Source organism: Protomyctophum bolini (assembly GCF_963924005.1).
Source record: "Protomyctophum bolini genome assembly, chromosome: 4".
NCBI lineage: Eukaryota > Metazoa > Chordata > Actinopteri > Myctophiformes > Myctophidae > Protomyctophum > Protomyctophum bolini.
The window spans coordinates 3,381,602-3,396,228 of NC_137865.1; the positions used below are offsets into that span (position 1 = coordinate 3,381,602).

A 14,627-nucleotide genomic window follows, 5' to 3' on the forward strand; every position below is an offset into this window, starting at 1 on the left:
AGCACGACATGATGCTATAACACCAAAATGGGTGCCCGACCAAAATGGGTTAACTCATTTAGGACCGATTCTGGAGAAGAAAAAAAACATACTAAATCCTGGAAAACTTCAAATATTTATTCAAAAATGTTGCTATATGCTGTATATTATAGCAACAAGGGCTCACTCACACCTGTGTCACATGACACAACCTTGTTGCATGCCCCCCCGGCCCCCCCCCCCATGCAAAACCATCTTCAAACCATGTGACTCCCATTGGAAATGCATCGAGGCGGCCATGCGTGACACACAGAAGACACAGGACACGAGTGTGTCTTGCGTCAGTGTCTTAGGTGCATGTGAGTGAGGCCTATAAAGGGGTTCCCGTCCAGAAGGTTCAAAACAAACACCAAAAGGGGTTCCCGTCCTGAATGACCATAGTATACAACTGCTTGACACATCCAATAATCAAATATGAAAACACACCTTTAATGTTTTTGTTGTTGTTGTTGTTGTTTTGTTTTTCCCTCTCCTGAAGCATCTGTGATTCCTCGACGACCATCAAATGCCATTATGATGCTCAAGGTATGGACGCGTTACTACAAATAGCAAACTGTGTGTGTGTGTGTGTGTGTGTGTGTGTGTGTGTGTGTCATAACCACAAAATCTCTGAAAAGCTTTTGATGCTGTTGCGGACATTTCGGAAAACGGAGATATAGGGCTGGTTTGAAAGTGCCTAAAAACAAGCTATTGTTAAAAAAAAAGAAAACGTGTTTTTTTCCCACATTACAGAGTGCTATTGTACGTACAACCACAAGAGATATCACCCCGGCCAGACACTGTACAACACCACGGACGGACATGGTAACTGTATCACAGCTGTCTGTGGCTCCAATGGCACCGCTCAGAGGACGGTCTCCCCATGCCCAACAACCCCCTCACCGACCACTACACCGTTTATATTTACAACAACCCCACCAGGTATATGACACATTTTTTACTACTGTTTCTCTCATTTTCAACCTTCAAAACATTATGCGAGTATGCGTTGTCCTCTAGTGCTCATTGTAGGACGGCACTGTTTCTGTCTACTAACGCACTCTCGGTCACTCTCGTTGGTGGGAGTGGTTTCATTGGTCGGGCTGTTCAGAAACCGGCCTACCAATGGAAATTGGAATTAATTGACAAAACCCGCCTGCCGATGATGTCAATGATATGAGTAGACAGAACTGGTGCATTCGTATAATGAGCATTATTAGTGAGGACCAATTATATTTATATATATATATAATAGTAATATATATTTATAAGTAAAAAAGACGAATGGTTTCCTTCAAACTACACGACAACAGTGTTGTTAACCGATAACAAACACCTGCAATTGAGGGGAGGCATACGCGAGGGGTGCGTTAAGACGACCGGATTAAAGTTGGTGATGGGGTGCGTTAATACGACTGGATTAAGGACGGTGAGGGTGAGGGTTAAGGGTTGGAAGAGGGTTAAGGTTAGGTTTAGGCGTGCTGCCCCGTGGGAGGTTAGGGTTAGGGTGAGGGTTTGAGATATCGGACCAATGATACGTCTAAAACCAAAAGCATGTGTGTGTGTTAGTTCCCACAGGACCAACAAAGTGCAGTCCCTGCTCCTGGTCTCCCTGGTTCGACGTCAGCTTCCCCACAGTGGGAACGCCAGGAGGAGACGACGAAACCTACCAAAAGCTCCGAAAGGCTGGACACCACATCTGTGCCAAGCCCAGTCTGATCCATTGCAGAGCGGAGAAGTTCCCCAACGTGACAATAGAGGGTGTCGGTCAGGTGGTGCAGTGCGACCTGGCCGAAGGACTGACCTGCAGGTATGGATCCATGGGACCACATATAGTGACAATGTCATTTTGCGATTGTTGTGCGGGGGGGCGAAATAATTGCAATTAACGACTAAACAAAATATGCTTAAAACTATTAAAATGCCACTTATGTCAACCACTTGTACCCCAGCGTTCCTGTGGAGAACATTAGTCAAAAACTAGCTGATCTTCAAGCTCACGACGGATCGCATCACGATATATTATCAGCATCTAGATCTGCTATGTTTGGCGAAGGGATTTAGTGTAGACTCCATAAGTACAGAGCCAACTGAGGTCCAGCGTGGGACAATTTCACGACAAATTGAGATTTCCGCGATATGATTATTCTGATTGTTTTTTGTATCGTTTTTTTTTTTTGTAACAGTAATAAACGATTATCATTCAATCCCTGCCTGCAGGAATCAGGACCAGCCGGGCCCGCTGCATCTGTGCTTCAACTACCAAGTCAGGGTTTACTGTTGTGACTATGAGGCTTGTCCGACGCCATCACCAGCTCCACCTCCAACCACTACAACTACACCAGCACCAACAACAACGCCTCCCACAACTACAGAACCCTGCACAGAAACGGTGTGCGACTGGTCCAAGTGGCTCAATGTGGACTACCCCACGTTTGGTCCCAACAACGGGGACAACGAAACGATCAAGAATATAATCAAGCATGGAATCGACATCTGTGAGAAACCAGTGGCGGTGCAGTGCCAGGCTCTGTATCCCAATGGCATTGGAGTTCCCGTATCTCAGACGGAACAAAACGTTATATGCAACAACAAAGTTGGGCTTTTATGCCGGAATAATGAACAATTTCCCCCCATATGTTTAGACTATGAAATCAAAGTAAAGTGCTGCAAGAAAGTGAACTGCCCCACAACAAAACCAACACCTACCACAACAATGACAACTACACCAGTTACTACAACACCAACGACTACAACTACATCACCAGCTCCAACTCCAACCACTACAATTACAACTACAACACCAACAACAACAACACCAACCACAACAGAGCCAACTACAACACCAACAACAACACCTACCACAACAGAGACAACTACAACACCAACAACAACACCTACCACAACAGAGACAACTACAACACCAACAACAACACCTACCACAAAAGAGCCAACTACAACATCTTGTCCTGGGGGTAAAATGGCTTGTGACTGGTCAGCTTGGATCAATCTTCACACACCCACTCCTGGTCCTGATGGTGGAGTCATTGAATCCACCAAGGACATCAGCTCCGCTGGTAAAACATGTTCAGCTCCAGAAGAAATCCAGTGTAGAGCCAGCATGTACCCAACTCTCGGCCTGTCACAGTTGGGACAAGATGTAACTTGTAAACCAGACGTCGGTTTTGTTTGTTACAACAAACAGCAAGGACCTTCACAGCAGTGTTACAGTTACCAGGTCAGAGTCAAATGTTGCGATTGTCGACCATCTACGACTACAACTACACCACTACCAACTACAACAACACCTACCACAACAGAGACAACTACAACACCAACAACAACACCTACCACAACAGAGACAACTACAACACCAACAACAACACCTACCACAACAGAGACAACTACAACACCAACAACAACACCTACCACAACAGAGACAACTACAACACCAACAACAACACCTACCACAACAGAGACAACTACAACACCAACAACAACACCTACCATAAAAGAGCCAACTACAACACCAACAACAACACCTACCACAAAAGAGCCAACTACAACATCTTGTCCTGGGGGTAAAATGGCTTGTGACTGGTCAGCTTGGATCAATCTTCACACACCCACTCCTGGTCCTGATGGTGGAGTCATTGAATCCACCAAGGACATCAGCTCCGCTGGTAAAACATGTTCAGCTCCAGAAGAAATCCAGTGTAGAGCCAGCATGTACCCAACTCTCGGCCTGTCACAGTTGGGACAAGATGTAACTTGTAAACCAGACGTCGGTTTTGTTTGTTACAACAAACAGCAAGGACCTTCACAGCAGTGTTACAGTTACCAGGTCAGAGTCAAATGTTGCGATTGTCGACCATCTACGACTACAACTACACCACTACCAACTACAACAACACCTACCACAACAGAGACAACTACAACACCAACAACAACACCTACCACAACAGAGACAACTACAACACCAACAACAACACCTACCACAACAGAGACAACTACAACACCAACAACAACACCTACCACAACAGAGACAACTACAACACCAACAACAACACCTACCACAACAGAGACAACTACAACACCAACAACAACACCTACCACAACAGAGACAACTACAACACCAACAACAACACCTACCACAAAAGAGCCAACTACAACATCTTGTCCTGGGGGTAAAATGGCTTGTGACTGGTCAGCTTGGATCAATCTTCACACACCCACTCCTGGTCCTGATGGTGGAGTCATTGAATCCACCAAGGACATCAGCTCCGCTGGTAAAACATGTTCAGCTCCAGAAGAAATCCAGTGTAGAGCCAGCATGTACCCAACTCTCGGCCTGTCACAGTTGGGACAAGATGTAACTTGTAAACCAGACGTCGGTTTTGTTTGTTACAACAAACAGCAAGGACCTTCACAGCAGTGTTACAGTTACCAGGTCAGAGTCAAATGTTGCGATTGTCGACCATCTACGACTACAACTACACCACTACCAACTACAACAACACCTACCACAACAGAGACAACTACAACACCAACAACAACACCTACCACAACAGAGACAACCACAACACCAACAACAACACCTACCACAACAGAGACAACTACAACACCAACAACAACACCTACCACAACAGAGACAACTACAACACCAACAACAACACCTACCACAAAAGAGCCAACTACAACACCAACAACAACACCTACCACAAAAGAGCCAACTACAACATCTTGTCCTGGGGGTAAAATGGCTTGTGACTGGTCAGCTTGGATCAATCTTCACACACCCACTCCTGGTCCTGATGGTGGAGTCATTGAATCCACCAAGGACATCAGCTCCGCTGGTAAAACATGTTCAGCTCCAGAAGAAATCCAGTGTAGAGCCAGCATGTACCCAACTCTCGGCCTGTCACAGTTGGGACAAGATGTAACTTGTAAACCAGACGTCGGTTTTGTTTGTTACAACAAACAGCAAGGACCTTCACAGCAGTGTTACAGTTACCAGGTCAGAGTCAAATGTTGCGATTGTCGACCATCTACGACTACAACTACACCACTACCAACTACAACAACACCTACCACAACAGAGACAACTACAACACAAACAACAACACCTACCACAAGAGAGACAACTACAACACCAACAACAACACCTACCACAACAGAGACAACTACAACACCAACAACAACACCTACCACAACAGAGACAACTACAACACCAACAACAACACCTACCACAACAGAGACAACTACAACACCAACAACAACACCTACCACAAAAGAGCCAACTACAACACCAACAACAACACCTACCACAAAAGAGCCAACTACAACATCTTGTCCTGGGGGTAAAATGGCTTGTGACTGGTCAGCTTGGATCAATCTTCACACACCCACTCCTGGTCCTGATGGTGGAGTCATTGAATCCACCAAGGACATCAGCTCCGCTGGTAAAACATGTTCAGCTCCAGAAGAAATCCAGTGTAGAGCCAGCATGTACCCAACTCTCGGCCTGTCACAGTTGGGACAAGATGTAACTTGTAAACCAGACGTCGGTTTTGTTTGTTACAACAAACAGCAAGGACCTTCACAGCAGTGTTACAGTTACCAGGTCAGAGTCAAATGTTGCGATTGTCGACCATCTACGACTACAACTACACCACTACCAACTACAACAACACCTACCACAACAGAGACAACTACAACACCAACAACAACACCTACCACAACAGAGACAACTACAACACCAACAACAACACCTACCACAACAGAGACAACTACAACACCAACAACAACACCTACCACAACAGAGACAACTACAACACCAACAACAACACCTACCACAACAGAGACAACTACAACACCAACAACAACACCTACCACAACAGAGACAACTACAACACCAACAACAACACCTACCACAAAAGAGCCAACTACAACACCAACAACAACACCTACCACAAAAGAGCCAACTACAACATCTTGTCCTGGGGGTAAAATGGCTTGTGACTGGTCAGCTTGGATCAATCTTCACACACCCACTCCTGGTCCTGATGGTGGAGTCATTGAATCCACCAAGGACATCAGCTCCGCTGGTAAAACATGTTCAGCTCCAGAAGAAATCCAGTGTAGAGCCAGCATGTACCCAACTCTCGGCCTGTCACAGTTGGGACAAGATGTAACTTGTAAACCAGACGTCGGTTTTGTTTGTTACAACAAACAGCAAGGACCTTCACAGCAGTGTTACAGTTACCAGGTCAGAGTCAAATGTTGCGATTGTCGACCATCTACGACTACAACTACACCACTACCAACTACAACAACACCTACCACAACAGAGACAACTACAACACCAACAACAACACCTACCACAACAGAGACAACTACAACACCAACAACAACACCTACCACAACAGAGACAACTACAACACCAACAACAACACCTACCACAACAGAGACAACCACAACACCAACAACAACACCTACCACAACAGAGACAACTACAACACCAACAACAACACCTACCACAACAGAGACAACTACAACACCAACAACAACACCTACCACAACAGAGACAACTACAACACCAACAACAACACCTACCACAAAAGAGCCAACTACAACATCTTGTCCTGGGGGTAAAATGGCTTGTGACTGGTCAGCTTGGATCAATCTTCACACACCCACTCCTGGTCCTGATGGTGGAGTCATTGAATCCACCAAGGACATCAGCTCCGCTGGTAAAACATGTTCAGCTCCAGAAGAAATCCAGTGTAGAGCCAGCATGTACCCAACTCTCGGCCTGTCACAGTTGGGACAAGATGTAACTTGTAAACCAGACGTCGGTTTTGTTTGTTACAACAAACAGCAAGGACCTTCACAGCAGTGTTACAGTTACCAGGTCAGAGTCAAATGTTGCGATTGTCGACCATCTACGACTACAACTACACCACTACCAACTACAACAACACCTACCACAACAGAGACAACTACAACACCAACAACAACACCTACCACAACAGAGACAACTACAACACCAACAACAACACCTACCACAACAGAGACAACTACAACACCAACAACAACACCTACCACAACAGAGACAACTACAACACCAACAACAACACCTACCACAACAGAGACAACTACAACACCAACAACAACACCTACCACAACAGAGACAACTACAACACCAACAACAACACCTACCACAACAGAGACAACTACAACACCAATGACAATAATAACGGGCGTACCACCCACCCCACCACCAACCAGACCGATCATTACATGCGAATGCCATCATAATGGAGCAACAGTTCCTGTTGGTATGTATGCATACAAGTTCAAATTATTATCTTACCGTATACCACATGAAAAATTATGTCTAGCTTAATTTAAATATATTGCATACTGTATGTGGCAATTTATTTAGTTGTATGCTGTGTGACACTGCATGTCACACAGCATACAATAAGAACCCTCTGTTCTCCTTAAATATATTATTATTGTTGCTGTTGGGCAGAAACCTCTTATCTCCATATTCAAACTTTGTGTGAGTGCGTGTGTGTGTGTGTGTGTGTGTGTGTGTGATTTTTTTTCTTTGCTTTTTTTTCAAAAATCAATAGGGTCCGCTTATATTTAAGACATCCCATTATTCTGACCATTACGTATAGTGTGATGTTTGGGTTAGGGTGAGTACAGGCATCAGTAGAAGACATAAAAGCTCGCTTTGTTTGCATTTTTTTCTTTTTTAAATTTGAACGCTGAATTAAAGTCACAGTTTTGTACATGACGACGTTACCGCCTCGACAGAGACAACAAGGCAATATATATATATATATATATATATCTACTGTATATAGCGTTGCAGTGTTATGAGCTGATCCATTTCATCAATGTCTTTTTCCCCAATTCCGCCTTTTTTTAGGGTCGCTCGTCTACAATGTCTCTGACCACGACGGCTGCACGTACACGGGTTACTGCCAACAAGTAGACCCCGTCCACTGCCGAGTAGAGGTCCGCAACCTCACCTGTCCTACGACTACGCCTAGGCCTACGCCAGCAACCACACCTTCCACCACCACCACCGCGCCGCAACCTACATCTACCACCACCCCACAACCTACACCACCACCACCAACAAAAGCATGTGTCGTTTCTGACAAAATATATAAGGTATATACGGGCAGCAATTATTCCAAGGGTTAGAATACTTGAATAATGTACATTTTGTTGCTCTATGTATAGACTCCCTTAAAAAGAAAACTTTGGACACGTATCTTCGCTCGATTACTTGTCCCCTTCGATAATGCCCAATTGTTGTTGGTTTTTTGTAAGCCATTTTTCACCGATTATCTAATGTGATCCTGGGGCTCTACACACCCTCCTCCAACCTGGGGAGTACAACGGACTTGAACTCATGCTTCATTCATGCATGAGTGTCCCAAGTTGCTCCTTTACATCTGACAGGGGGGGGGGCAGTTTCCCTGGTTGGACGTAGCGCGTGGAAGGAACACGTTATTCCAACCAGTTCCTTTCCCCTCCATCAGGCTTTTGTTTTATATAGTTTGTTAAAGGTGATTAGTCAACTTTAAGGTATAACTTGACGTAAGAATCGTGCCATCATGGAATGAGCAACATAGCTTAACCGTCCCGGTACCGCTCCCAAAAATATGACAGAATCACCCCATATGTTCCTGTTGGTATTCACTCTAGTCTTGAGCGACCCGCGCCCGCCGGCACACACACATGCCAGTCACATGACTAGCACCTGAAACACAATACCAATTGACTGGCAAAAGAATGAAGTGTCTTGGCCAGACTTTACACTTGATTTTATCACCTTAGTAAACATTTCAAACACTTTATATTTTCAATCGCTAGTGTAGTTCTTTTATTTTAATTATTATTATTATTATTATTATTATTATTGCGACCGCATCCCTGATGATGTCACGTGATGTCACGAGGCATCATCAGAGATGGAGATATCTGATGTATGTTGATCCCTGATGTCATCAATAATACCCTACACTACAGTAGCCTACTATTAACGTCTATCTTTGTGATTGGTTCCCATACAGAGCGGTGAAATTTGGATGGAAGGCGATTGTCTCCAAGCGATGTGTACCGACGGAGCGATCTCTTATAAGAACCTGGGCGCGGATTGTGCCAAACCTCCGGTGTGTGAAAACAACTTCCGTCCCGTCACCGTCAATGAGTCTGAGTGCTGCAAACAGCAGACATGTCAATGTAAGTGCCTGTAACTGCCATTGTTAAGTCCTAACTGTTACCGGGGACAATCTCACTTGTATACTGTAGGTTGTAGGTTGTAAGTGGTTCCCAAAAGTGGGGGTCCGGCGGGGAGCGTCCTTGAGGGAGTTCCAGTAGTTTTGAACCAAGTGGACCCTTAATGGGACTGTATAACTCTGAGAGTGTACACAAATGGGACCCGTCATTCCATTTGCACACTCTCAGAGTTAAATTGACGGTGTGATTTCTCTTTGACAATATAAATTGGGGGCCGGTCCCATGGGGGTCCCATCCGTAGCCAGATGCATGTCAAACTGGGGGGGTCTGTGAAATTGAACGGGTTGAGAATCTCTGCTAGACTAGAGAGAGCCGTATGGGAGGTCCCTGGCATATCTCTTCAAAGGGGGGGGGGGGGGGGGGGTCCGTGGGCTGATTAGTGTCAATTTGGGGGGTCCTTGACATGAAAAGGTTTGTGAACCACTGCTGTAGGTAGTACAGTATATATAGTAAGACACAAACAGCCCAATAAACTCGTTCGGTTCGGCTGGCAAATGACGTCAGAATGACTTCAGAACATCCCCCACCCTCCGAGATGTTCTGCCTTAGCCGAAGTGTATATAGTTTGGGCTACTGTGATTGGTCAGAAGTTGGTCGGACATTCGAGGTGGCGCAAAGGCTGTTGTTTAAAACTAAATTTAAAACTAAATTATATTTAGTTTTGTTTCTGCACTCAGTCCATTCAGAGAAATGGCTTCAAAATATACTTCAAGTACCAAAAGTAAAAGTACTCGTTATGCAAAAAAATGTCCAGTCTCAATTTTTCATTTTTTTTCATATAACAATATTTTGAAAAGAGCATCGCGATCGCGAGTGACATGAGAGCAATGGAACGAGCTGTGACTGTCTTGCGAGGCCGATTGATCGATCAGATTAACTGGGTGGACACCTGGACGAGCGTACAAACTTTTTTTTTTTTGGGGGTCTTTTCTGCCTTTATTCATAATTTCAACACTAAACTCTTTTGTTTTCCCCACATAATGAGAGTGAGAGTTGCCGACGCCGATTCATTCGCGTGCTTTAGTCGAACGTGTGTCGCTAAGATGAATTTGAACGTGTGTGTGTGTGTGTGTGTGTGCGTGTGTGTGTGTGTGTGTGTGTGTGTGTGTGTGTGTGCGTGAAGGCGTCTGCTACGGCTGGGGCGACCCCCACTATGTCACCTTCGACGGCACCTACTACAACTTCCAGGGCAACTGCTCCTACTGGCTGGTGAAGGAGATCGTCCCCAGGTACGACTTCAGCGTCCTGATCGACAACTACTACTGCGACCACCACAACGCCCTCACCTGTCCCGGCACCATCGTGGTCTACTACAAGAGCTACAAGATCCTGATCACTCAGAAGGACATAGATGGACACGCCGTCAACATGGTAGCAAAATGCCGCCGTTATAGCATGCCGTGCACAGTAACTAAGTACAATTTTGAGGCATTTTTACATCTCAGGGGCAAATATTAATACTTTTGCTCCACTACAATTATTTTAGTTACTAGTTACTTTGTAGATTTTGATTATTATTATTATTACGAAACATGCATTACCCACTTCAGCCCTATATATACACATTCCGGCCATTTGAAAATAGCAAAATCTACTCACGATGGATTTTTTTTTTGTTGTTCACCCACAAAACGACTTATTTACTATCAATTACACACAAACCATGAAGTCTTGAATTCAGTGAAATCTTTGTTTTTGGCACATTTCTGAGACAATGTGATGACCGGCGGAGTCTCCGGTATAGTCTCTCCCACTGACTGTACCAAAAGATTGGCTCAGGGATGTGACAAAAACAAAGAAAAAAAGCTTTCAAATAATGCTTCTCAGAACCCAATTTGGTCCCTTCTCAGGAGGCGGAAATATCAACCAAATTCTTCTCCCATTTTCTAACCCTTATTCACTCACTCATGCCCCTAAAAAAAAATACAATAAATAGCCGACACATGCTCACAATGTGAGGAAAAACGTGTGAACAACTTTAAGAAACTTTGACCTTTTGAGTTTTTTGTTTTTTTTGACCCTTTTGAATTGGTTGTATATAATATATATATTTTTTTGTTCTGAAATCTTTTTTCTTTTTTTTTTAAATCTTAGATTTTCGTGAACGACATGCGCGTGAAGTCTGCCGCCTACAAGAACCAGTACTTCATGATCACCACCACGGGCATCGAGACGCTGCTGATGATCCCGGCCATCGGTGCCAAGGTCACCTTCTCCGGCCTCATCTTCAGCATCTCCCTCTCCTGGGAGCTGTTCCACGGCAACACCCAGGGACAGTGTGGTCAGTGCACTCTATTCACTATGCAACACCGTGCAGGGACAGTGTGGTCAGTGAACTCTATTCACTATGCAAAGGGATATAATCGCCGCTGCAGCCAGTTGTTGAGAAATAACACCCGACACAGGTGGAGCTGAGGTGTTTAATCATCCTGAAGGGGTTTAATTTAACTACAGCCATGGCGACAATAATCCTGGCATATTAACGGCTACTTAAGAAATTAATTACTATAATAAAATATATAATATATATATACTGTAGGAGGGCTGTGGCTCATGGTAGAGCAAGGTCGTCCAATGATATCCCTGGGGGTCGGCTGTTCAAATCCACGGCTCCTCCTCCTCCTGTGCGCACATGTCAAAGTGTCCTCGGGCAAAAGACACCGAAGCCTATACTATTGCCTCCAATGAGTCGGCCGGCGCGAGCTCGCCACCGTCGGTGTGTGAACCTGGGATAGTGAGGACGCTGCAGGTGTCGACTGTTCGCCGCTTCACCTCCCCCAATGTATGAATTAATGGACCACTGTAAAGCGCTTTGAGCACTAAAAATGCAATTCATATATAACGGGTGATGTGGTTTCCATTCATAGGTACATGTGACAACAACCAGAGTGACGACTGCATGCTGCCCAGTGGGGAGATCGTCAAGTCCTGTCCCCAGATGGCACACGAGTGGCACCTCAACAGCACCTGCAACGTCCCCATCCCCCCCACGCCCCCACCCGTCCACTGTGATCCCCCGATCTGTGATATCATCAATAGCAGGTGTGTGTATACGTGTGTATGTACTGTGTGTGGGCAAAAAAAACTGTATAGCTGTGGTTATAAAGTTGGTCAAAGTGATTATTATTGCGGTGTCTTTTGTAATATAGTCATCTCAATCTACAAAATAACTAGTAGCTAAAGATCTCAAATAGTTTGAAGGAGTGGAGTAAAAAGTGCAACATTTCCCTCTGCGATGTAGTGGAGTAGAAGTAATAATAATAATACTAATAATAACTTTATTTATATAGCACCTTTCAAGACAAAGGTCACAGAGTGAGTAAAAGTAAAATACTGATAACAATGGGAATACTCCATTAAAGTAAACAAAAACAAATCAATAACAATAATTGAGTAAATGTACTTTAGTTGCTTTTTGGCCTCACTCACACGCAAGACACGCTTGTGTCCTGTGTGTTGTGTTGTGTCATGGCCGCCTCAATGCATTTCCAATGGGAGTCACATGGTTTGAAGAAGTTGCATGTTGTGTCATGAAACCATGTGACTCCCATTGGAAATGCATCGAGGCGGGCCATGACACACAGAAGACACAGGACACAAGTCTATATGTCTTAGGTGTGAGCGAGGCCTTATTTATCACACCACGTTAAACATTTCGGTCCGGTCGGCGGTCCCCTTTTTATTTTGCAGCGTGTTTGCAAAGTGCCACAAGCTGGTCCCCTTCGCGCCCTTCCTGAAGGCGTGCAAGTTCGACGTGTGCCAGATGAACGTGAGCGTCATCGGCTGCACCAGCCTGCAGACGTACGCCGAGGCCTGCGCCGAGGCCGGCGTGTGTGTGGACTGGAGGAACGCCACCGACCGTCACTGTGGTATAAGCTTTTCGCCTGGTTTATTTTGGTGTTTTTAAACGTTACGTTATAATTTAAGCTATTGGAAAAATAGCAGATCTATACAAGCCCACCACGTCGGTGCTGCGCGCCATGTAGCTTGTGAGTCTGACATTTTTTTTGGCGCAAATTTTGGAATATATTTCTTTTTTAACGTTTTTAACTCAAATCTTTGCTTCTGGTGTGTGTGTGTGTGTGTGTGTGTGGGGGGGGGGGTGGTCCCTGGAACAACATATTTTCAGATTGGGGTCGTAGGCCAAATAGTAAATACATATAATTATTGGGGTCTTTCACATGAAATATTGAGCACCACTGATATAGGAATCTAAATGTTGACGTCAGCAGGCCTAAATGGGTTAATTCACCCGCGGTCAATGTGGCGGTAGTAATAATAATACATATATATAATAATAATAAAATAATACAGGAACGTAACTTCCGGCTTTGATGGGCGATGTCACGCGCACACCCTCCATTTATAAAGTCAGTATAGTGCTAGGTGAGTGCGGTCAGTATTTAGCCTTCGATAGCCACAGTGTGAGGCGTATGACCTTGTTTAAATGACTGACTGACTGACTGCGGAGGCGCTTTTTCACTGTGCAAACGCTCGCCGTTTATTTCACTCCTTGATAGTGTGATTGACATGAATGGCAGCTGCGTCAAGCTGTATCTTCAATTACAGCGCTAACATGACATCAGCCGAAAGGCTTATACGCCACGGTTTTGATGCATATCTCTGCTTCTCTGTACACAGATTATAAATCGTGCCTCAAACCCAAGGTGTACGAGGCCTGTGGTCCCTGTGTGGAGCCCACGTGTGATTTCAGGTACTGTATAGGCTTTTTTTCCCACTGCGTCTTTTATCCTGTTGGATTAAACAAAGGTATTAAAGGGACACTTCACCCTTTTTGCAAAAGAATATATGTTAATGACGTTTAGGAGCTTTAGAACACTTTCCTGGGGGTATTTATGTGTGTAATGTGTGGTTTTAGATATTTTAGATTGTAGCAGTGAGCCTGTTGTCTCTGATGTCATGGACACTGGGCTCACTTCCTTCCTGGACTACATGTTGTCTCAGTAAGACAGCTCTCCCCCCTATCCACAAGGAGGAGCAGTGCACCAAAGAATTATGGGAATTGTAGTCCAGGAAGGTAGTGAGACCAGTGTCCATGACATCAGAGACAACAGGCTCACTGCTACAATCTAAAATATCTAAAACCACATATTACACACATAAATACCCCCAGGAAAGTGATCTAAAGCTTCTAAACATCATTAACATATCTTTTTTTGCAAAAAGGATGAAGTGTCCCTTTAAGTGATTTTCCTTGGTTAAAATGATGTGTATCTCTATATTCTGCTTGTAACAGGAGTCTCCATGGCTCTCCAGCTCTTTAA

General features: G+C 44.6%; 1 protein-coding gene across 1 annotated transcript in view; it reads left to right on the top strand.

Moving 5' to 3' along the window:
* LOC308313816 (mucin-2-like) overlaps positions 1-14,627 on the top strand; it is a gene marked incomplete at both ends in the record, with an annotated part of 62,851 nt that overhangs the window by 42,765 nt on the left and 5,459 nt on the right. Inside the window, 10 exons of the mRNA XM_080761145.1 lie at positions 518-564; positions 1,597-1,828; positions 2,239-2,870; positions 7,961-8,208; positions 9,117-9,285; positions 10,466-10,713; positions 11,437-11,623; positions 12,210-12,384; positions 13,033-13,211; positions 13,984-14,056. Of these exons, the coding sequence (XP_080617271.1) occupies positions 518-564; positions 1,597-1,828; positions 2,239-2,870; positions 7,961-8,208; positions 9,117-9,285; positions 10,466-10,713; positions 11,437-11,623; positions 12,210-12,384; positions 13,033-13,211; positions 13,984-14,056 (2,190 nt within the window). The remainder of the gene's footprint in view (positions 1-517; positions 565-1,596; positions 1,829-2,238; positions 2,871-7,960; positions 8,209-9,116; positions 9,286-10,465; positions 10,714-11,436; positions 11,624-12,209; positions 12,385-13,032; positions 13,212-13,983; positions 14,057-14,627) is intronic.